The 21,887-nt window shown below is 39.9% G+C and overlaps 3 protein-coding genes across 3 annotated transcripts; 2 read left to right on the top strand and 1 right to left on the bottom strand.

Annotated features, from left to right (window-relative positions):
• Positions 1 to 699: 699 nt before the first annotated feature.
• LOC102713566 (probable L-ascorbate peroxidase 4, peroxisomal) lies at positions 700 to 4,750 on the top strand. The gene is made up of 9 exons (XM_006659603.3): positions 700 to 933; positions 1,710 to 1,834; positions 2,242 to 2,291; positions 2,438 to 2,503; positions 2,584 to 2,632; positions 3,412 to 3,494; positions 3,580 to 3,659; positions 3,752 to 3,854; positions 4,169 to 4,750. The coding sequence occupies exons 1-9, from the start codon at positions 821 to 823 to the stop codon at positions 4,373 to 4,375; spliced, it is 876 nt and encodes a 291-aa protein (XP_006659666.1). The 5' UTR covers positions 700 to 820; the 3' UTR covers positions 4,376 to 4,750.
• A 4,107-nt stretch (positions 4,751 to 8,857) lies between these two features.
• On the top strand, positions 8,858 to 9,865 carry LOC102713293 (myb-related protein Zm38-like). Its single transcript, XM_040526817.1, has 2 exons — positions 8,858 to 9,195; positions 9,325 to 9,865. The coding sequence occupies exons 1-2, from the start codon at positions 8,933 to 8,935 to the stop codon at positions 9,776 to 9,778; spliced, it is 717 nt and encodes a 238-aa protein (XP_040382751.1). The 5' UTR covers positions 8,858 to 8,932; the 3' UTR covers positions 9,779 to 9,865.
• Positions 9,866 to 19,033: 9,168 nt separating this feature from the next.
• Positions 19,034 to 21,722, bottom strand: LOC102713015 (proteasome subunit alpha type-7-A). Its single transcript, XM_040526908.1, has 3 exons — positions 21,395 to 21,722; positions 20,892 to 21,306; positions 19,034 to 19,353 (listed from the first exon to the last, which is right to left on the bottom strand). Exons 1-3 carry the CDS (start codon positions 21,565 to 21,567, stop codon positions 19,192 to 19,194), a joined length of 750 nt encoding a protein of 249 aa, XP_040382842.1. The 5' UTR covers positions 21,568 to 21,722; the 3' UTR covers positions 19,034 to 19,191.
• Positions 21,723 to 21,887: the final 165 nt, after the last annotated feature.

Genomic DNA, 21,887 nt, shown 5'->3' with positions numbered 1-21,887 from the left:
CACAATTAAAAATATAAGTATTTTTATTTTGTTTAAAAAGATTAAGGTTAATAAGAAAATAATATGGTGTTTCTTAATCAATACAGAAAGAAGGGGGAATAAAATACGAATAATTTTAAATGTGAAGCGATTCATGAAATAATTACTAGTGAATTGAGTAAAAAATATCTATATTTTAAAACAATATTCATATCACCCAAATGCTGGGAACAGAGGAAGTAGTATTGCAGTAGTTCTTATCTACGTGATTGGACATAGAAAATTTTAAAAAATGGTACTACCTCTACCCCATAATAACCCCATAATAACTTTGTTTTTCGATTTCTATGTCCAACGCTTTGACCATTCATCTTATTTAAAAAATTTATAAAAAAACTTTAAAAAAATAGTCACACATAAAGTATTATTCATGTTTAACAATAACACTATTAATCGAAAAAAAATTAAATAAAAGAAAGAGTCATTGTATCTAAAAACTTAAAAAGATTAAATAAAAAAGTCAAAATTATATCTAAAAACTTAAAAAAATGAAGTTCATAGTAGGTTGAAAAAGATAAGATTCATGGTTGAAGACAATTCCAAAAAAGAAGAAAAAAAGAAGAAGAAAACTGACACTGGGCCCCACAACACCCTAGACACAGTCGTTGGCAGTAATAGGTGTAAAACCAGAGCAGCAGAGGAGAGGAGGCGAGGCGACGGCGACTCGACGGCGCGGAGGAGCCAATCGCGCACCCTCGGCGTTATCTCGTCGCCCCCACCCCCCACCCCACACGCGCTCTAGGGTTAAGCTCCCTCCTCCTCCTCCGCTCCGGCGAACGCCATGGCGGCCCCTCTCGTGGACGCCGACTACATGCGCCAGGTCGACCGGGCGCGCCGCCTGCTCCGCGCCCTCATCTCCTCCAAGGGATGCGCCCCCATCATGCTCCGCCTCGCGTACGCTACTACTCCCCCTTCCCCGTCTCTTCCCCCTCGTGTCTCGTGTGGTGTCGCGCTGGGTCTTCGGGCTTGTGCCTCTGGGAGGTTTGGTTGGCTGCGGCGGTGGATTCCATACCTGGCATGGCGCTTCCCGCTGGTCCGTGCCGTTGCTGCTGGGCGAAGCGATTTGACGAACACCTCGCGTGCGTCCCCCTTGCTTTGAGTTGAATGGCTCCTAGATTTGATTGTGCGCCTACGTCTTTTGTATTAACGACGAACTGACGATGTTTTAACTCACATCTAGTGATGTGCGTGCATTTTTTTTCTTTTAATCTTGTGTCATACTAGTCAGTGGAATGGGAGTGCGAGCACTTGCAATCGCTCCTAGATTCATGCACAACCGCAGGAAGCTAAGATGAAATGCTTATTCTAGATGTATCAGTGTTCCCCTCCACGGGCTTCGTGTTATATTTGTGGAAGTGATGAGATACCTCTGCTTTTATACTGTACATACTTTGGAACAAACAGGTGCTGCATTAACCGATGCGCATGTGTTCTGTCTTAATTGTAGTCAGGAATGGACTCAGAAGCATTATCACTGGTAGTGCAGGCAGGCCACTTACTAGTTTATTACTTTAGATATGGGATTGCGATTTTTTAAGGAGTAAATTTCATATGCTGTATACAGTTGTTCTTCTGTAGTGCATCTCTTTCTCATTTACCAGGGAGGATATTCTGCATGCTCTATGGATTACTCTTAGACTAAAACTTAGTTCCTTTACACTCCCTCGCAGATGGCATGATGCTGGCACTTATGATGTGAACACAAAAACTGGCGGTGCAAATGGTTCAATTAGATACGAGGAAGAGTACACTCACGGCTCAAACGCTGGTCTAAAGATTGCTATTGATCTTCTCGGTACGTATCGTTTGTCCCCATTGTGGTAGTAGATGCTTAGACAAAAGCACCTCTCACCCCCCCCCCCCCCCTGACCCTTTCAAAATGGCTGTAGTGCCTAACTACTCATCACCTCTATATGACTGATGCCTAGTTTGGGTTTTGTTGTCAGCTTCGCAAAAGTTGAAATAACTCTCCTTTTATTTTTCCTAATTTGGGGATCTAATATTTTGGGACAAATTACTAAAAGAAAAGGAAAGTCCCATGTTTTTCAATTATTCTCAATGGCATTGCAATACTCATCTCTATGGAGTCGCATTATTTACCTGTTTCAGTTTGCCTAGTGTATTGTGATATTGTCACTTTATTCACTGATGAAATAAATCAAATGATCACTTTGCTTATCCAACTGTCGTTTGCTGCAACAGAGCCTATTAAAGCCAAGAACCCTAAGATTACATATGCCGACCTTTACCAGGTAAGTTAGTATTGCTTGAAGGTTCTTGTGTAATTAGCTTATGATAAGTGTACCTTAATACTGTGACATCTGGTTTTTTCTTCTTTTTACACATTCTTATTGATTAATGTGTAAATTTTGAGATCTTAACTAGATTTTTGTTACAGCTCGCTGGAGTTGTTGCAGTTGAAGTTACTGGGGGTCCAACTGTTGAGTTCCTTCCTGGAAGACGTGTATGCGAGATAACAATTCTTTATGAATGGATGCATCTTTTATGGATTCACACTTATTAGGTTCTTTTGACCTGAATCAGGATTCATCTGTTTGCCCCCGTGAAGGGCGTCTTCCTGATGCTAAGAGAGGTAATCACTACAAACCTTAAACTGGTCTATCTTTTTTCTTATCATTTTCTATTCTCGGGCTTCCTGACGGGTATTGTAAGCAACAAATCAAAGTGCTACCTCCAGGTTTTAATAGATTACGCCGTTGACTTTTTGGCATGCGTTTGGCCATTAGTTCTATTCAAAGAACTTATTTACCATTTATTTTGCTGTGGTTGGATTTATTACTAAATGTATTTTAATTATAACTTACATTTTGTATATTTGCACAAAAAATTTGAATACGACGAATGATCAAACGTGTGCTAAAAAGTCAACAACACGTAGTCCTACCTATGCTTTTCCTCTGTACTGGTCTGCTAGTATTCATGTTCTGGCATTTAGTACTTAGTATTGCTTGAAACACCCATTTCATGCAATACCTACTGTCATACGTACATTGATCTTGATTGCTTATACATCTCTTCATAGATCAGAGGCTCATCTTTCACTTGATCTTATATTACTGCACTATCAGCAGGTGCTGTTGTACATATGGTATTTGTTTATGTTGTTTATCTGTTTTCCTTTTCCTTCTGCTGAAGTATGTTCCTTTTCTTTTTTTTGAAACCCGTATGTTTCCTTTTCTTACATTTACAGTACAAGGCATGTTCTTATTTTAGTGTTTTAATGCCTGATGCCAGAAACCTTCTTTGATATTATGTTCAAGTGTTACTAATCCCATTATTTCTTAGTCTCGATTGTAATCATATCTACTTTTGCGGGGTGTATCTGGATATTTATCTTTGTTTCATGAGTAGGTGCACCACATCTAAGGGACATCTTTTACCGGATGGGCTTAACAGACAAAGATATAGTAGCTTTATCTGGAGGGCACACACTGGTAAATGTTTATAGTTAATGTAGAACTTGTGTAGAGGTAAGCCTCATAAGAAGAACGGCTTTAACGATTTGCTTACCCTTTTAAGGGAAGGGCGCATGCTGAAAGGTCTGGATTTGAAGGTGCATGGACTCAGGAGCCTCTAAAGTTTGACAATTCATACTTTCTGTAAGTTGAATACAAAATACTGGTCATCTACTATCTCCAAGTGCTAGTTTTTTAGATTGGAATATATTGGTATAATATTTTTATAACTGCAGTGAGCTACTGAAGGGGGAATCTGAGGGGCTCCTGAAGCTCCCTACTGACAAGGCATTGTTAGAAGATCCTGGATTTAGGCGCTATGTGGAGCTTTATGCCAGGGTAAACATCATTTTTTTAATATATATTCTATTCCTTGCACTTAAAACTTCCCCATTTTACATGTCCTTTTGTTCACGTTTTAGGACTATAAAATGTTTGAGTTTGTCAGTTGAAAATGCTATTCATAGATTTATTATCAAAGATGATCTCAGACCATTATACATTTACAGCTTTTACCAGCATATAATTGTAGATAATTTTCAAAATGCTATAGGAACTGTTTTGATGCCTACAATGACAACCAAATAATAAAAGAACAGACAGTATGTGATGCTGCCTTACTATGCCATTGCCTTATTCTGTTCATATGGCAGGATGAAGACGCCTTCTTTAAGGACTATGCTGAATCACACAAGAAACTTTCTGAACTTGGCTTCACTCCACGGAGCAGCGGCCCTGCGTCTACGAAATCTGATCTTTCAACTGGTGCTGTACTCGCACAGAGCGCTGTTGGGGTAGCTGTTGCTGCAGCGGTTGTTATCGTGAGCTACCTGTACGAGGCTTCCAAGAAGAGCAAGTAATATTGGTATGTTCTTCATCAGCATGGCCTCAGATTATTAAGTATCAAGGCCAAATAACAGAATTCTAGTGATGATCCATTGCAGCCATATCCCAAAAAGATTCTAAATTCATACGAACATTTCCTTCATGTCTACATATACCCTATCAATATTTCATGGGGGATTATATGGAGGCGACATAGCTTTAATATCTAAAAGTACTTTGGACATATGTTATTCTGCCTTCTGTGTGCTATCTCTAGTCTCTACTAGAGCAGTTGTTTGTATCCTAAGATATCTATCTGGTCAACTCACTTGCAACACAAAAACTGATAGACGCCAAAGATGGAATAAGGTAATAAACATGTCTGAAATGACATTCATACGGGAGACCAACCGGTTATGTTCTACGTAAGCGTGCCTCGGAAGGTCATCTTTCTTTACTTGTAAAATGTCAGTCATCTGATGCGGTTTGATAGCAACGCGTACATGATAATGTTATCAGAGGGATGCTTGTAAATTGTAGTTAACTCATGAGGAGTTGGTAGTAGTTGTTACAACGACACGTGCTAATATAATGTCATACCATGTGTTGTTCGTCATTATAGTATTCTCGAACATGCATGCGACCATGCCAAACTGACGCCTATGCCTATTCAAATACTGATTCTTAAGAAATGTCACGGACAAGCATCAATTCAGACCCAAAAAAGAAGTTTTATAATGTCTTGGCAAGTTGATTTAGGATTTGCATCCACCAACTGACTTGGAAGTTGGAGCTAACCTATGTCCCGTATAGATAAAATTTAATTAGGAAGAGTACAAATTGACATGGTATCGCTTTGATCATGTCGAAGAAAATATATAGCTCAGTGTTTAAGGCCGCTCTAGTCTACCGTAGAATCTCCACCCTCTTGAAATAATTTACAGTTAAATTTGGGAGTCGATAACTGTAGAATAAAAGATGAGTCAGCAGTCAGAGCTTATGAACCGACAAACCTAACTTTTTCTAAATTCTCACTAAATATTTGCTTCTTAAAATCTCTAGCTTCATCGAAAATAGGATCCATGTATGGGCCTTAGTTCTAGAAGGTTTAGGATTCTTGAGTCTGAATTCAAGGTCATCAAATAGAAATGTAACAGCACTACAGCGCAGACTTGGGTTCTGAAAATCTCCAGTCCTGGGAGGCTGGAACAATCATACTACCTAACCTAACACATGCTCACTCCAAGACTAATATCTGCATGGGAGAATCAGAAATCAATATTTGTGTTAGGTATTTGATCATTACGCATCACTGGTACTTAAGAGAAGATGGTACTATAGTTGTGTACAGTAACTGTTTCTGGAGCGTTCTACAGACACATCGAGTCACTCAGAATGCAGCAGGACAGCGGTGTAGATAAACATGTGACGTGGCCGTCCCAGAACCGGCCACGTATTCGCCTTTACTTCTTAACGTACACTAGCACAGGAGCAATCAAAATGGTCCATGGCCATGTTCGGTCGGCAGTACTCACTCACCGGAAAAAGAGGCCCATCAATGTATATAGCTCTTTTGGATTAGGGCTAAGCAAGTTGTAAGCTGACTAATTATTAAGGTGGAGTAGAGGGGGAGGGAAGAAACGTGATATAAGCTTATAGCTAACTCGAACATAAGAACTAAAAAATTGTGTGCGGGAGATGAATAAGTCCTATATTAATGATGACTATATGGGCGAGCTAAAAAAATACTACAAGAAGTCTTATGGCCAGCTTGCTGGCTATATTATTAACTTTGCTCTGGGATTATGGGATCAAATTCTCAATACTTTAATTATTAATAACTATGATAATATTTAGTTTTAAGACATTAAGATAGCAGGTAGATGGTCATAAAAATACTTTAAAAGATAAATATTTATTTTGTATATATACAGTAAATGATAATCATAGGTAAATATCTATTTTAGAGATCGTGTCATTGTCTAAAATGATATGAGTTATTACGTAGGAGAGAGTATCTGTGTAAGCCCAAACAGAAATGTCCCCATGGATTTGTTAGTCCCTCCTAACACTACCATTAAGTACTTGAACTCTTGAATGATGCACACGTCTAACTTTGACAGCGGTTAAGCTTCAAAAATCTTATCCCGAGGAGTTGAAGCCTAATTCTTGAGAAAAATGGGAATGGAGTGCAACCGGACCTAGAGTCACCAAAATTATAAATGCGAAATTGTTATCTTAAATTATTTTTGGTTGTAGTACAAATTCAAAATAACTTAATATAAAATAAAGGGAGTAACTACTATTAACCTCTGAAAGATGGGTATGTTTGATTTTCTAAACAAACTGGAAAATCGTTTATGGTTTGAAATTGAAGCGTGTTCATGATAAATGAAAGAGTAGCCTTGGCAATAAGCTGATCAACCGGTGCCTCAGTGTTGGGAGTAGGTAGTAATAAGTGTGATTTTTTTTCCCAGTCTCGTTGATGTCCTGATGACTACTGTTTTCCAGGACCAGATCATAATTAAGCACGCACCAGGTTTTGCATCCTACTTGGGAGATCGTGCACGTGTGGAATTTCATGCGTTTGGTGAAATCAATTCAAAAAGGACAGAGTTTGGTGAGAATATCTCCCTTCAGGTCTGACCAAAACATGAAGTAGCTAGTGCCCAATTAATCTATTTGAAGAGAGTATTTATCAGACAAATTTCCAAAACTGAAATACGGCAACGTTTATTACGCCTTTGACAGATCGATTGAACTGTCCAAGAAATGGAGGTCGATCCATCGAGCGAGGATTAATTAGACGCATGCTAAATATGGAGAATTACTAATCTATTTTTAGAACCTGTCATTTTCCATCGCTTAGTTTATTAATCAGTAACGAGCAACAAAGTCTCATGGTTATAGGTCAGCGTGTTCAAATCTCTTCTCTTCAGGCACATGGGTTAAGTGATCTGCAATTCTGGATGAGCACACGGAGAAAAAAATCCAGCACCTCAATTTCCCAAACCGATTTGGTTTCGATTTTCTTTGTCATGACAACAACCGAATTCAAACATAAATTCCATGATAAACACAATTTAAACATGAGTTTGTTACAAAATCACCCTATTATGGAATGAACTGTGGTCTCCCATCGAACAAAAAATATTCGCCGAGATATCCATCCAATATTCAGTAAACGTGACACCAAGAACACTATATTTAATAATGAAATTAATTCAGCCGAAACCTAAATCTTCAAAACATGATTATGGACAATCTTCCTCAAATATCATAACACCGGTGTATCAGTTATTCAGGGTTACCACTTACCGGTTACTCGGTCGGCTACACCGTCCAATTGGCCCTTAACCTATGTGATTGTATCATTTTTAAACAGTTCAAGCAGATACGCGGTTGTTTAACAGCTCAATATAATCAAATAAGACTATATGTTTGATAATTATATTGCACTTACCTTCAGACGTGGATATCCAATTCTGTATATAAAGATCGAATTTCAGTTTATTATGTCTACTATTTAAAAGCAGAATAGTGCTCCTCTTTTTCCCCAACAATCACACGTCACGTAATACATAAAAATCAGATTAAATGAAACGGTTTATTTAAAAATACTGTCTATTTTCTTTATAGGGCTGTTCAGTCCATCATAAATCGTATGACATATTGCCATGTCCGGCTATATTTGTAGTGAAAAAAATGTTGCACTTATCCAACAAATTAAATAGGTGCAGATGTGTTTATCCCACGAACTATTCATTGCTAACGCCATGTTTAGTTTAAAAAAGTTTTATAAAAATATCACATTGAATCTTTGGACACATAAATAGAGCATTAAATATAAATAAAAAAATTAATTACACAGTTACAAGAGAAATCGTGAGACAAATCTTTTGAGTCTAATAAGGTCATGATTACTCATAAATGCTATAGTAACTAACATGTGCTAATGACGGATTAATTAGACTCGTCTCACAGTTTGGAATACGTAATTTGTTTTTTCATTTATATCCGAAATTTTTTTTCCGATAAATGATTAAACGTCTTAGGTGACGGTTGATCCAAAAAAAATTTGGAATCTAACCGCACCCTAACCAGCAGCAGCCAGTAATTTTCAGTAGCCAATAGCTTGGTAGTTACTACCAGAGTACCAGGTGTCATGCAACGAGGCGATCGAACCGCGCAGCGGAGCGGAGAGCGGCGAGCAGAGCGCTGAGGTAGGCAGCGGCGACCGAGCGCGCGTGTCAGCGCCGCCGCCGCCGCCGGCGAGCGTTCGCTCTGCACCTACCCGCACCCACAACCTCGACGAGCGCGCATCACCTTCCCATCCCACGGGCGCGCGGACGTGGCGGCACCCACCGCCTCGTCCTCTCCCTCTTCCCGCGCGCGCCAACCAGCCAACCAACCAAACCAAAAGTGAATTGGCGCCATCCTTTCCTTTGCTTCGCTGCTGGGCCACCCGGCCGCCGCCTAACCACCACCGCGCCCGCCTATATAACCGGCCTTCTCATCCACCCGCCGCTCGCCACGCGAGCTAGGAGCCTAGGAGGAGGGGGAGATCCGTCCACATCGTCGCGCTTGCATCCATGGGGAGGTCGCCGTGCTGCGAGAAGGAGCACACCAACAAGGGCGCGTGGACCAAGGAGGAAGACGAGCGGCTGGTGTCTTACATCCGCGCCCACGGCGAGGGGTGCTGGCGCTCGCTGCCCAAGGCCGCCGGTCTTCTCCGCTGCGGCAAGAGCTGCCGCCTCCGGTGGATCAACTACCTCAGGCCTGACCTCAAGCGCGGCAACTTCACCGCCGACGAGGATGACCTCATCATCAAGCTCCACAGCCTCCTCGGCAACAAGTGCGTTACTCTTCCTTCTCGCTTTCTTTCTTTCTTTCTCTCTGTCTTCGCAGCCATCGATCATCTTCTTCCATCGATTCGGTTTCCATCGATTGGTTGCTGATTCCGATCTGTGATGAAATTGATCAGGTGGTCGCTGATCGCCGCGCGGCTGCCGGGGAGGACGGACAACGAGATCAAGAACTACTGGAACACGCACATCCGGCGGAAGCTGCTGGGGAGAGGGATCGACCCCGTCACCCACCGCCCCGTCAACGCCGCCGCCGCCGCCACCATCTCCTTCCAGCCCCAGGCGCCGCCGCCAACGTCGCCGGAAAAGGAGCAGCTCGACAAGCCGCCCAGATGCCCCGACCTCAACCTCGACCTCTGCATCAGCCCACCGTCCTCCCAGGAGTACGACGACGAAGACGACGACGTCAAGCCGGCCAAGAGGGCGCCGGAGCTGCAGCCCCGCCGCGGCGGCGGCCTCTGCTTCGGCTGCAGCATCGGCCTCCAGAAGGAGTGCAACTGCATCAGCAGAGGCAACAGCTTCCTCGGCCTCAGGGCTGGCATGCTCGACTTCAGAAGCCTCCCCATGAAATAATCCTGCAGATCAAATCACCCCATGATTTCTACTCCTCTCCTCTAATCTTTTGGGTTCTTTGGTAGCTAGCTTTTGGTTAATCCTTTTAGGAGCAGAAAGAAGATTACTTTGGGAGGGTGGATTTGTGATCCTGTCGATCACTTCCCTTCCCTCCATTTTGTGTGAATACTGTTTGACTGATGCTCAGGAATGATACTTTAGTTCAGTTAGTGATATGAATATGCTTAGGTTGTTCCATGTAAAACTGTCTCTGAAAATCTATGGTATTTTTATGTCTTGCAGAGAAGAAACAGAGTTCTTGTTAAATTTCTAAAGAAATATTGGATAAATAATCTTTTTTAAGAAAACATTCTTTGCATCCTTGAGTTCTCTGAAGTCAGAACTGAACAGAGCAGTTTCAAGAGAATTCTCTGCTTCAGAGTACAGAGATCGAAGACTACTGCACACTACGACTGTGCTGAAGATTCAGATGTGCTCTGAATCAGGAGCAAAACGAGTCTAATCCACTGTACTTGGTCGCCTTGTAATAGTCTATTGTAGTTATAGTACTACTGCTACCAAAAATCAAGAAAAAGGTTCATCTTTTTCTTCAGAAACCGATGAATGCCAGTAACAAGTACAGTACTGATAAAAAGCGCGAGGAAATCAACCGCTAAAAAGACAGGTCATGGGATTGAGATGAGAGTCAGGACGAGGATGCATCCGGCGAGTCCGGTAAAGGTGCTGCCTTTCTGCCGCCGTCGCCGTCGTTAAATTTTCAGCGACATGGCGAGCCCCTCCCTCCCTAACTATGTCAAGTTGCAGGGTCGGATGCTGCTGCTGTTGCTGTTGCCGCCAAAAAGCAGAGGCATTGGAGTCTTGGACTGCCTCAACCTGCTCCAGGCGCCGCTTTGCCTGCAGGGATGAGATCAGATTCTGTTTCTGAAATTTTCAGGGGAACACACGCATTTAGGGTTTCTTCTCTTCATCTCGATGATTAATTCCGTCATAAATATTACTACTATCTTCTTAATTTAAATTTAAATCAGATTTAATTATCTTCTTAATTTAAATTTGAATCATACAAATAGCAATATTTTGTGACGGGGGAGTATGAATTAGCCAGGGATGAGATCAGATTCTGTTTATGAACTTTTCAGGGTAACACAGGCATTTAGGATGTGCGTTTCCATCTTGTTGATTAATAGATTATGACAAACACATGTTTCCAAAGATACTAAATAATATGATTTTTTTTAAAAAAACTTCTTAATCTTCATTTCTTTTAAAACCTTTAAACCAAATGAGCAACTTTCTAATACTCTTATTTAATTAATTTGTTTATGTACTCAAATAATTATCATAAACATAGTTTTATCCGTAGTTCGCTGACACTTTAAAATACATTTATAACTTTCTAAGCACTACCCATTCGGATTTTAAGTGATGATATTGTTGACTTCACGATATACATTTGATCATTCATTTTTTAAAAGAATTTATATAAATAAGTAAAATATAAGTTATATATATATATATCATCTTTGAGAAAATATATCTAGTACCAAAATTTACAATTATATTTTTGTTACACTGAGGTACGAAACAACCGAATGTACCAAATTTTATAATAAAAATATAGCTAGTATCTGCCAATAGTTTCTTAATAATGATACAATTGCTTATTTAATAAATAATAATAAAAGCCATAACACCATAAATAATAATTATGTAATCTTTATGATAAAATTAATGATACCATTTATTAAAAGTAAAGGAAAAGGATGTATCTATCTTTCAAATACTAGATTATTAAATAAGAATAAGAGGGAAGAACACCGTCAAGATCAAGCAGGTACAGGTAGGGTAGCTGGTAGATCATCATGGATGGGTCGATCCAGAAGAGGGGTTTGTTTAAGAAGTTGCTATTAATTGCCGACATGACAAGGCGACAAGCACCTTCCAGAGCAAGAGGGCCATGCTTTGTTTTGTCCCAAGTTGCAAGGTTGAGTACAACTAGTTGGTGTCTACTACTAGTAATCAATCAGTGGTTAGTTTTAATTAATCTAACTTTGTTTCCAGTGGAGTATTAACAGTGGTGTTGCACCTGCCATTTTGGGCCGATGGGTAGGTTCATGTTCCCTCCTAATGTCGCTTTTGGTGGATTTAGAATTTGCAATGATCCTTTGCTACGATTTTCAGATAATTTAATCCGTTCACCTATGTCGTGAATGGCAAGACGTTAATAAATAATAACCATTTGAAAGGCTTAGTTTCTGCAACCATTCACCAACCCTGAAACGTTCACATGATTGCATCGTATATAAAAGGCAATGATTACATCCTATATGAAAGACAGGGAATTTACACGAAACAATTCAATTCAAATCCCTAAAATTTAGAGCAAATTTGTGTATTTTAAATAGTGATTTAATCTGTTGGACTGGTAGGACCCGTGAGCTTATCTGCATTTCGACCAACAGGATACAAGGAACCTCTTTAATGCATGCATCTAGGAATAAAAGCATTTCTAGGGTCCTTCAGGACAGATAAAAAGTTTGATTAGAAGAAGCTAATTAATAAAGGCGTCAAAAGTCATGGGAAAAAAAGATCAGTTATCAGGTCCATTGTACATTCAAGTTGGATTCAGGAACCTGGACACATTGTTGTGCTACCATCAGCACAAAAGGGCAACCTATGCATTTCTCTGTTTTCTTAAGTACTATTAGCATCATGATTAAACTGACCAAAAATAATAATCTTTCATTTCTGTGTGCCACATATGGAATTCTGACGGTGGTTTCTACTTTGGTGTTGAGTCTCTGATTCTGCTACCTTGAACCTGCCCAGTTGAGATCCGTTTCTTGCCAAATTGACATCCAAAGCTTTCGTTTGTTAATTGCTGGCTAATGCCTAGAGCATCAGGCTAAATGCTAATCTACGCACAAATTGTTTGCTTGTTTCGGTTGATGACGAACTCTGCAGATGTTTCCTTCCTTTTGTCTACTGTGCTTTCTGGAGTGTACAGTACAGCCAAAGCCGGCCTAAGTGTTATTTAAAGGACAAAGTGCCGGTTAATGAACGGCTTGAGAAGGTACCTGAAAAGGGGAAGCTGATCTTGTCTGGCCTTGTCTCTGCAATCTGCCCTTAAAAAACTTTGTAGCCAACTTATCATTGTCTTTGCCTTGATGTTATTTTGTGCATTAATCTTATGTTTAATTCTGAGTGATTTATACCTGAATTAATTTAATATAGCTTCAGCCTTCAGACAGTGACAGTCTTAAATTTGAGCTCATATCACCGTATTGTGTTTTTGAATAAACTGGTTGATTATATTAATACAAAGATTGACCATAATACAGTGCACTGTTAGTTGGACTTTTTACAGTGTACTCCGAATTTATTTTGGACAGTTTATTAGGCCTTCATCCAACAGTTCATAGTTTTCTTATCTCATTAGAGGTAAGATCTCATGATAAGAAAACCTTTTACATGCCATTAAAAACATCATTTTGGATATGCATGGTAATTATTAACATGATTTCAAATAATATCTTCTAAAATTTAAATTATAGAGTGAAATATTTTATTTATACAAAAAAATCTTATGTACCATTTTTCTTAATCATATTTAAAACTATCACGGAATCTGATGTTAAAATTTTAAATTTGACAGCAACTCAAATTTGTCGGTGCAAAAACAAATAATTTGTAATTTAAAACTACATTACAAATGTTGAAGAACTCATATATTTGAAACATATTTATTTGAATATCATAGACTATATTTTTAGCAATTCAAATTGACTAGCAAAACCATTAATAATAATTGAATGTTGTGAAATTCATTGTCTTTAATTTCAGCCATTCATGGTTAAATTTAGAAGGATTTCACGTAAATGTCTACCTCTGTTTCATAATGTTTGATTTTTTGGGTTGCAACATTTAACCATTCGTCTTATTCAAAAATTCAGTATAAATATAAAAAATGATAAGTCGTGCTTAAAGCTCTTTTGATAATAAAGTAAGTCACAAGTAAAATAAAAAGATATTTTCATAATTTTTTAAATAAGACAAATAGTCAAACATTGCAAGCAAATAAGTTAAACATTTACATTATAAGATGGAGGGAGTATTACTTTCTATTCCTACTTTTTCCTCGTTAATTAAGACATGCAAAGATTTTTTATTTAAAAATAATATTAACAACCAATGGTTAATATTTTTACTGGTTCTCTTAAGTAAAGTAAGATGAAACACCTTAAAAGCGCTCCTGATCCTTAAATACTTAAGGAAAAAATCTACTTAAGCGTATGAAGTATTAAGATTGATCCACTTAACCCTAAAGTATAAAATTGATATTGTAACACTAAAAGTATTTAAACCGGTTCAAATTAACTCCCAGGGTGGTTTTAGACCAATGGGGTATAATACCTAGATTTATAATTCATCAAGGATTAAGTGCACCAAACCCCATACTTCAGGGGGTATGATTGGTCTTGAACAGTGACTGCCGACCTGTGCCACAGTATCAGTCCAAATCTCCATTTAGTGTTTAGATCTTCTTGCCAGCAAGCTTGGTGTTCATGCAGCAGCAGGAGATTCCACGTTGTCTCTTCTGGCTGGTTTGGTTCTCTTTTTCTCTTCATCGATCTCTCCATCAGTGTTCGTCTTCTTCCTCTCGCCTGTTACTTTCGCTTCTTCTGTTGCTCACGTTACTGAGCAGGGCAATTGTACAGGTACAGCTATGTATATATCTGCGTATGGATTCCTCATTCTTGACAGATGATACGTACAAGGAACCCTTGGTAGACCACAGTTGTGCAGTCTGCCAGCCAATGGAAGTCCGAATTCTGAAGCCATGAAAATCAGGAGAGTAGATTGTCAGAGACTGACCGTAGAAGTAAAATTGCTTGGCGATTGACTGGCTGCTAATGATGAGCTAGGGTAGAGATGGAGACAGCAAGCCTGCAGATTTGGTCCCATTGTGTTGTTTAGCTCAGCTGGTAGGTGCGATCAAACATCTGATCAACAGTACGTGCAGCTGCTTGGTCTGATTAGTTGCTGCTTCTGTTTGTTTGTTCTCCATGGATAGAGGCCGGATTTCTTATCCATTATCTAAAAAATGGACAACTCTAGCAGACTAGAGTTTTGATTACAGGTTTCTCCTCTTCAAGTTGTTAATTACAGTAAAGTGGACAGGTTGGGCTAATTTAGCACCAACTAATTGCTATTATCGTGGGTAGATGACAACATCCTATCTCTTGCACCAACAATTAAACTGACATGACAATCCATCATGCTAAGATTTACTCCTATATGGATATAGAATTGGAGACCAAAGGCAAAGCTGGTAGTTGGGAGTGAGAAAGATTCATCAACAAAGGTGTTCAGGCGATAAGCGTAGCCATCAAATCGAGAAAGGATTGGTAGGATAGAGTAGAATTCAGATGGACCAAAGATGGATTCAGCAATCAGATGCTGGAGTTGGCAAAAAGTCCAGCAACCCAATTTTCCCCCGATGAGACAAGGACATTCTCCATTTCTCCGGTGCTCCAATCCAATCACTCTGCCTGCTCCCTCTGATCCTTATTATCACTGTAGTTTGATGAAAAAGTGACTCACTGTAACAGCGACGGATTTGGCATAACTGAAGTGAACACTGGATAGCTAGATTTTAGTTCCAGCCAACCATTCATACTACATCTCTATATCCATCGAAACCAATCATCCAAGCAAGAGACAATTAAAGCTCCCGGAAATTAAGTTAACCTAACCTTTTTGTTCATCTGTTTATCAGCATATTTCGTATAAATTCAGAGTTCACACTGGATAGAATGAGTGCAAACTGAATCAGCTGGGGACATGAAGCTAGACAAGATTGGTTGGAAATGTCGTTAGATCGATGATCTCATCTCCACCAACCAGCCAGCTCGAAATGCGCACCTCTCTCCGATCCAATGGCGAGACGAGACGGAGACGGCCATCTTTATAACGACGGCAACAACCACCTGCAGCATCCACAGACATCATCGGATTTGGAAGCAGGTGCTGGTGTTCATATGCATAATCAATTTGCAGAGAATTGAATTCCTCCTCCTCCTCCTTATCCTCTCGAGCTGATAAAACGGCGACGAGATAAGAGTGTGTGGAGGAGGAGATGATCCAAGAAGATGCAGCAGTTAATGACAGTGACTCGCAAGCTTATCCCTGCCTTGTCACCGCCGTAAAGGCGCCACCTTTCTGTTCCTCTCCTCTCCTTCTGATCTCCTCCTCGTCGTCGTCGCCATTGATCTCCTGCATCCTATGGTCGGGAAAAGTTTGTTTTGATGCCAATTTCTGTCTGTCATGGCGACGACCTTTTGATGGTGGTTAAGTGATTGATTTGTGGAGTCCTAATTTGGACACTAATCTGAGCTGGGGCCCTTGCTTGTGGTTGATCGAAGCGTGCTGCATCTTCTCATCTCTGACGCAAAGCTGATTGGCTGAAGAAGATTCAGATATCATTTTTTTGACGTAAAGATATCATTTTTTTTCATTTTTTTCCTTGATAGGAGTATGTATTGATTGATTATAACCAGTACTGATTGAGTAATTGGCTCTGCACACCGGGTTTAGATGTAGAGACCGGGTTTTAATATATTTTCTAAGAAAAAAATATTGATTGAGAATAATTTAGCCAGTTGTAACTTCCACTAACTAATTTTAAAAAACAGAAATGCAGAGTTCACATCTGAATCTTAGATCGTACGGTAGTATGCGGTTTGTTGGCAGGTGAAGCTGACACCGTTGTTATCGTGTATACTCCGTCAAATATTGCTACTTCTAAAATTTACATTTATCTTTAAAATATAATTATTTCTTCATGTATCTCTCGTCTCAACAATCTCTCATTTATTTTCTTCACTTGCTTTCTGGTCTCGATCAATCACAATCACTACTATTTACAGTATTTCTTAATATATAAAAACATCGAAATAATTATATTTTAAGCCATACTCCTGATTGTTTCTCTATTCATGCTTATAAGACAAAATTTAAATGTAAAACTTGATTTTAAAAATGATTTTATAATTTTATAATCATAATTTATTTTATAACATTTAATTTTAAATTGTAAAGAACACATATACAAAAATTTTATTTAAAAATTATATTTTAATCGCTAATAATATAGATAAAGAAAACATCTAGATTTGTAATACCACCTAAAGCATCAAATTCGATCGTTGATTGCTACTTGCTCCGTCCCAATCTCAAAATAAGTTCGTTTTAGATACGATTTTTGACTCTTGTTCTTATTTAATTTTTTACGGTTAATTTTATTGTTATTAGATGATAATTTGCGCGTGGCTAATTTTTAAAAGTTTTTTCTATAAATTTTTGAATAAAACGGACAATCAAATATTGAACAAAAAATTTTAAAAATAAAGTTTTTTTGGACGAGGTTAGTACAGTATATTTTGAGACTGACGAGTAAATAAAGATATTCAACATCCATTTCATAATATAAGATTTTTGACTTTTTTAATTGTAATGTTTGATCATTTGTCTTAATTCAAAATTTTAGTACAAATATAAAAAATAATAAGTTAGGCTTAAAGCTCTTTTGATAATAAAGTAAGTCATAAAAAAATAAATAATATTTCTATAATTTTTAAATAAGATAAATGGTTCAATATTACAAATAAAAAATCAAACATTTCACGTAAAGAAACGGAGTGAATACTGCATTAAGCAGGGTGGACATTGCAGCTTTCTTTTTATTGGTTACCTTGTTGCAAGGAGAGTGGGACCCTGGTGACATGCGAGTGGGAGATGGTTGGTAAAGTGTGCGTGCGTGGCGTGTGTGTGGGACCGGGGCCCCACCATGCAACGGCGAGGCGAGCCTTATCCGGAACGAAGGAAAAAGAGTGTGAGCTCTCTTGTTGATTCAGCAAAAAAACACTGCATCATGGAGTGATAAGAGTAACACACACAGCACAGCAACCACTGTTTTTCTTTCTTTTGTTTTTGATTGGTCAAACTGTATGAACAAGTTGCTTCTTTTGGGCGAGGCTGAGTCGTAACTTGGCCAATCGCAACGCCTCTGTGTGGGCATGTGCCACCCGCACCACCAAGTGGTCCACTGGTTGATTCCTCCCTCTCTGTTCAAGGCTAACAGTTGTTGGGATCATTTTTTTTATTATAACTACTGTCTATTTTTTTATCCTAAAAAAAATAAATCTATAATGAGATGTGATATAGCATATTACTGTATACTTAGGCCGTGTTCGATATGCTCCTTTCTAACCATATATTTCATTGTTTTTCACGCGCATGTTTTCTGAATTACTAAACGACGTATTTTTTATAAAAAATTTTTATAGAAAAGTTATTTCAAAAATTCTTTTTAATCTATTTTATAATTTATTTATAATTAATAATTAATTAATTATATACTAATCTATTAGTCATATAACTAACACCCATTTTGAGTCACCCGAAGGCGGCCTTATTTAGATCTGTAGTGTCATGTATGTCACATACAACCTATATGCTTAGTTTATTTTAAGATTAAGGTAGTAGGGCGTAGTTTTATATTTACTAGCTAAATGTTGGAACATTGCAACATGTTATTTAAAATAGCAAAATTGAGTCTTGTTGAAATTTTTTTAATTAGTTGAAATAAGATCACATAAGTGTTATACTATATTAAAAAAAAGATATTTCATTTGAAACACAAAACAACCATGCTTATAATATTGAGTCGTAGAGTTGGTATGTACAAAGAGCAGCTGGAGCATCAGTGGCTCACCTAACAACAGGTTCATACTCCCTGTGTCCCAAAAAAAACCAAATCTCCGATTTCCGTGTCCAACGTTTGACTATCTATCTTATTTGAAAATTTTTTAGGAAATTAGAAAAAAATTAGTCACACGTAAAGTACTATTCATGATTTGTCATCTAATAAAAACAAAAATATTAATAAAAAAATTTAAATAAGACAAAGAGTCAAAAATTATTGGTAAAAAATAAAAAATTGGTTTATTTTGGGACGGAGGGAGTATACAGCTAGAGCTATGTTGGCCCATAAAACTAGAGCTATATTGGCCCACAACTTCTTCTGCAAGTAACACTCGGCCCGCATGGCATGGAAACGGCTGCTGGGTTGGGCTCCAATGCTTCATTGGCTCGTGCTTAGCTCACGCTTCGCACCTGGCCGCAGCACCAGCAGAGATACAGCAAGGAGATCGATTCATGGTGCAAAATCAGAATCAGAGGATAGAAAACATAAGCATGAAGATTAAGTCTAGGCAGGTTGATCAGCAAATAACCATCCACTTCAGTTCAACTGAAAGATTCCACGTTCCTCTCAAACAAGAACAGAAAAAAGAAAACAACAGATGCTGTAGAGCAGCAACAGGGGGTCATGTGCTACGATTGTCAACTGTTCAGGTTTCTTTGGGAGCGCCCTTCTTTGCAGCCTCGGCGGCAGCCTTCTCTGCTTCGATCTCAGCCACGTACTCGTCGATTTCCGCCTCCTCCAGCTCGCGGAGGCCATCCTTGTGTGTCATCACTGCAATTTCGATGTTCTTCCCACCGCTCTCAACCACCTGCAGACATCGACCCGATTGCTCAAATATTAGATAGTGGCTGCATGGATTAATAAACCTTAAGGCCCCAGGCACAACATAAATTCGTGCTACTGCTGCCATGAGGCACGAAGAACGAATGTATTTTGCCAAGCATCAAACACAGGTATAGCTCTTGCCATCTTGCTCAGGTAGGCTAGCTCACCAGGCTATATAGCCCACCAAAGCAAGTTTTCTGTTTCAAGAACTTGCTGATGAAGGTTCTCCCTGACGGGCCAGGATTTTAGCTCAGTCAGGCTAGTTTACCAAGCAAAGCAAGTGCTTTAAGCAGTAACCAAATGCATAGACTAGCCTGGGAAGGAGCAGAAGATGCTAGATCCAAACATACCCCCAACAAGGAATAAAGATGCATTTTTTTTCACTAAAAGAGCTATATATGAGCACCAGTTTGACGAAATGCTCAATTTCCTATTGAATGAAAACAGAAATGGTATTATAAGAATCGACTATCATTGACTCATGAGTGAATCTGCATATGACATAACCATTCGAAACCACTAATAAATGAATGTAGAACCAGATGCAGATGCATATGTGATAACCATTTGAAGCCACTAATAAAGAAATGTAGAACCAAAAGCAAATCAAGAACTAGAATTCAAGTATCATCAACGTGCATATGTAATATTAAACTAATGTAGAACCAAATGCAAACCAAGAACTTGAATTCAAGTATCATCAACTGTGCATATGTAATAGCGATTAGAAATCACCAATTCATAAATACAGAACCGAACCAGATGCCGACTAAGAACGTAACTTAAAGTATTTAACCATGAACTGTGCATATCCTTGCAGGAACACAACCTAATTTCCAGTCAACTAATGAAGAAACTATATGCCCACATGCTACACCAGATCAAGTTGGCACTTGAGGAATGTCCTGTTTAACAAATGTAGACTTAACTTGAAATGTGGTCTTGAATGGGATTTTTTTTTAATATATTTGGAAGGGTCTGTACGCACATTTTTACCTAAATACAATGAGCTTGACTTTAGTGCATTTTATCCATGCGACAATCATACTAAAGCAGAAGAATTGACAAAATACAGCCAACTTGCCAGCTTCTACAGTGCAATAGATCAAAACTAAAGGTACAAATTCTCCATGACAAAAACACAGGTTTATATGCTGCTAATCAAACAACTTTAATAATGTTTGAAGAAAAATAACTCACATAAGAATGACTTTAATAACTTTCCAAACAATGTGCTTAACACTAGTTCAAAGTGCAGACAAAAATCAATGTACAGATGCTGAAATAGCTCCAGGTGATAAATGGGAAGATCCAAGTACTATAGCCTATACAGCTAATACATGGAAATTGCAATGCACTCCAGATCCCACCAAGTAACATCCTTGAGGTGGAAGCAAACACAAGGAAACCAGATCACTTTTGAGCGTCTCCCTTCAGAAGGGCAATTACTGGTATAGTGGTATGAATCAAAGGCTATCAAACTATAGGTAGGGGAAAGATTAGTCAGTGTGATGTGTATACCTCAAGGAGAGCTCGGATGGCAAGCTTGATGGTCTCCTTGCCGGAGGTCTCCTTGTAATTCTTCTCGAGGAACTCGCGCATGGAGTTGGAGTTGCGGCCGGTGGCGTTGGCCTTCCAGGCGGAGAAGGTGCCGGAGGGGTCGGTCTGGTACAGCGCGGGCTTCTCGGTGTAGGGATCGAACCCGACGATGAGGGTGGAGAGGCCGAAGGGGCGAACCCCGCCGCTCTGCGTGTACTTCTGCTGCAGGCCGGCGATGTAGCGCGTGATGTACTCGACGGTGACGGGGTCCTCGACGGTGAGGCGGTGGCTCTGGCACTCGACGCGCGCCCGGTTGATGAGCACGCGCGCGTCCGCCTTGAGCCCCGCGCAGGCCAGCGCGATGTGGGTGTCGAGGCTGGCGATCTTGCGCATGGACCTGAATTGGGGGGAGGGCTCCGCGGGTGAGATCCGGCGAAGGGGGAGGGGAGGGGAGGGGGAGGGGGAGGCGCGGGGTCGTTAGCTACCTGGAGTCCTGGAGCTTGGGGGTGGACTTCTTCTCGACGCCGAGGACGACGGTGTCGGTGCCGCGGACGCCGACGGCGGCGTTCCCCTTGCGGACGGCCTCGAGGGCGTACTCCACCTGGAAGAGGTGGCCGTCGGGGGAGAAGACGGTGATCGCGCGGTCGTAGCGGGCCATCTCTGCACTGCCTGGTGGTGTGGTGTCGCCGCCGGCGAGCTCCTGGCCTCCTGCTGCTGCTGCTGCTCTCTCTTTCTGCGAATGGGCCGCCGCCTCCGCCTTTTCTCCTTTTCTTTCTTGCAAGAGAAGAAGGAGATGGCGACGACGAAGACGAAACGAAATCGTGGACGGCCCATGGGCCATGGACCAGCCCATAATAAGATTGATCTGGAATGGGCCTCTCAACTGAGAGCCCACCAAGAAAAGGCCATAAAGCCCATGTTTCTTGCTCACACGGGTCGCAAACACTGCAGCCCATGCCCCATCACGGTTAACAAAAA

The sequence above is a fragment of the Oryza brachyantha genome, chromosome 8, assembly GCF_000231095.2.
Source record: "Oryza brachyantha chromosome 8, ObraRS2, whole genome shotgun sequence".
NCBI lineage: Eukaryota > Viridiplantae > Streptophyta > Magnoliopsida > Poales > Poaceae > Oryza > Oryza brachyantha.
The sequence above is the reverse complement of the archived record's forward strand: the minus strand, read 5'-3'. Positions and strand labels throughout refer to the sequence as shown.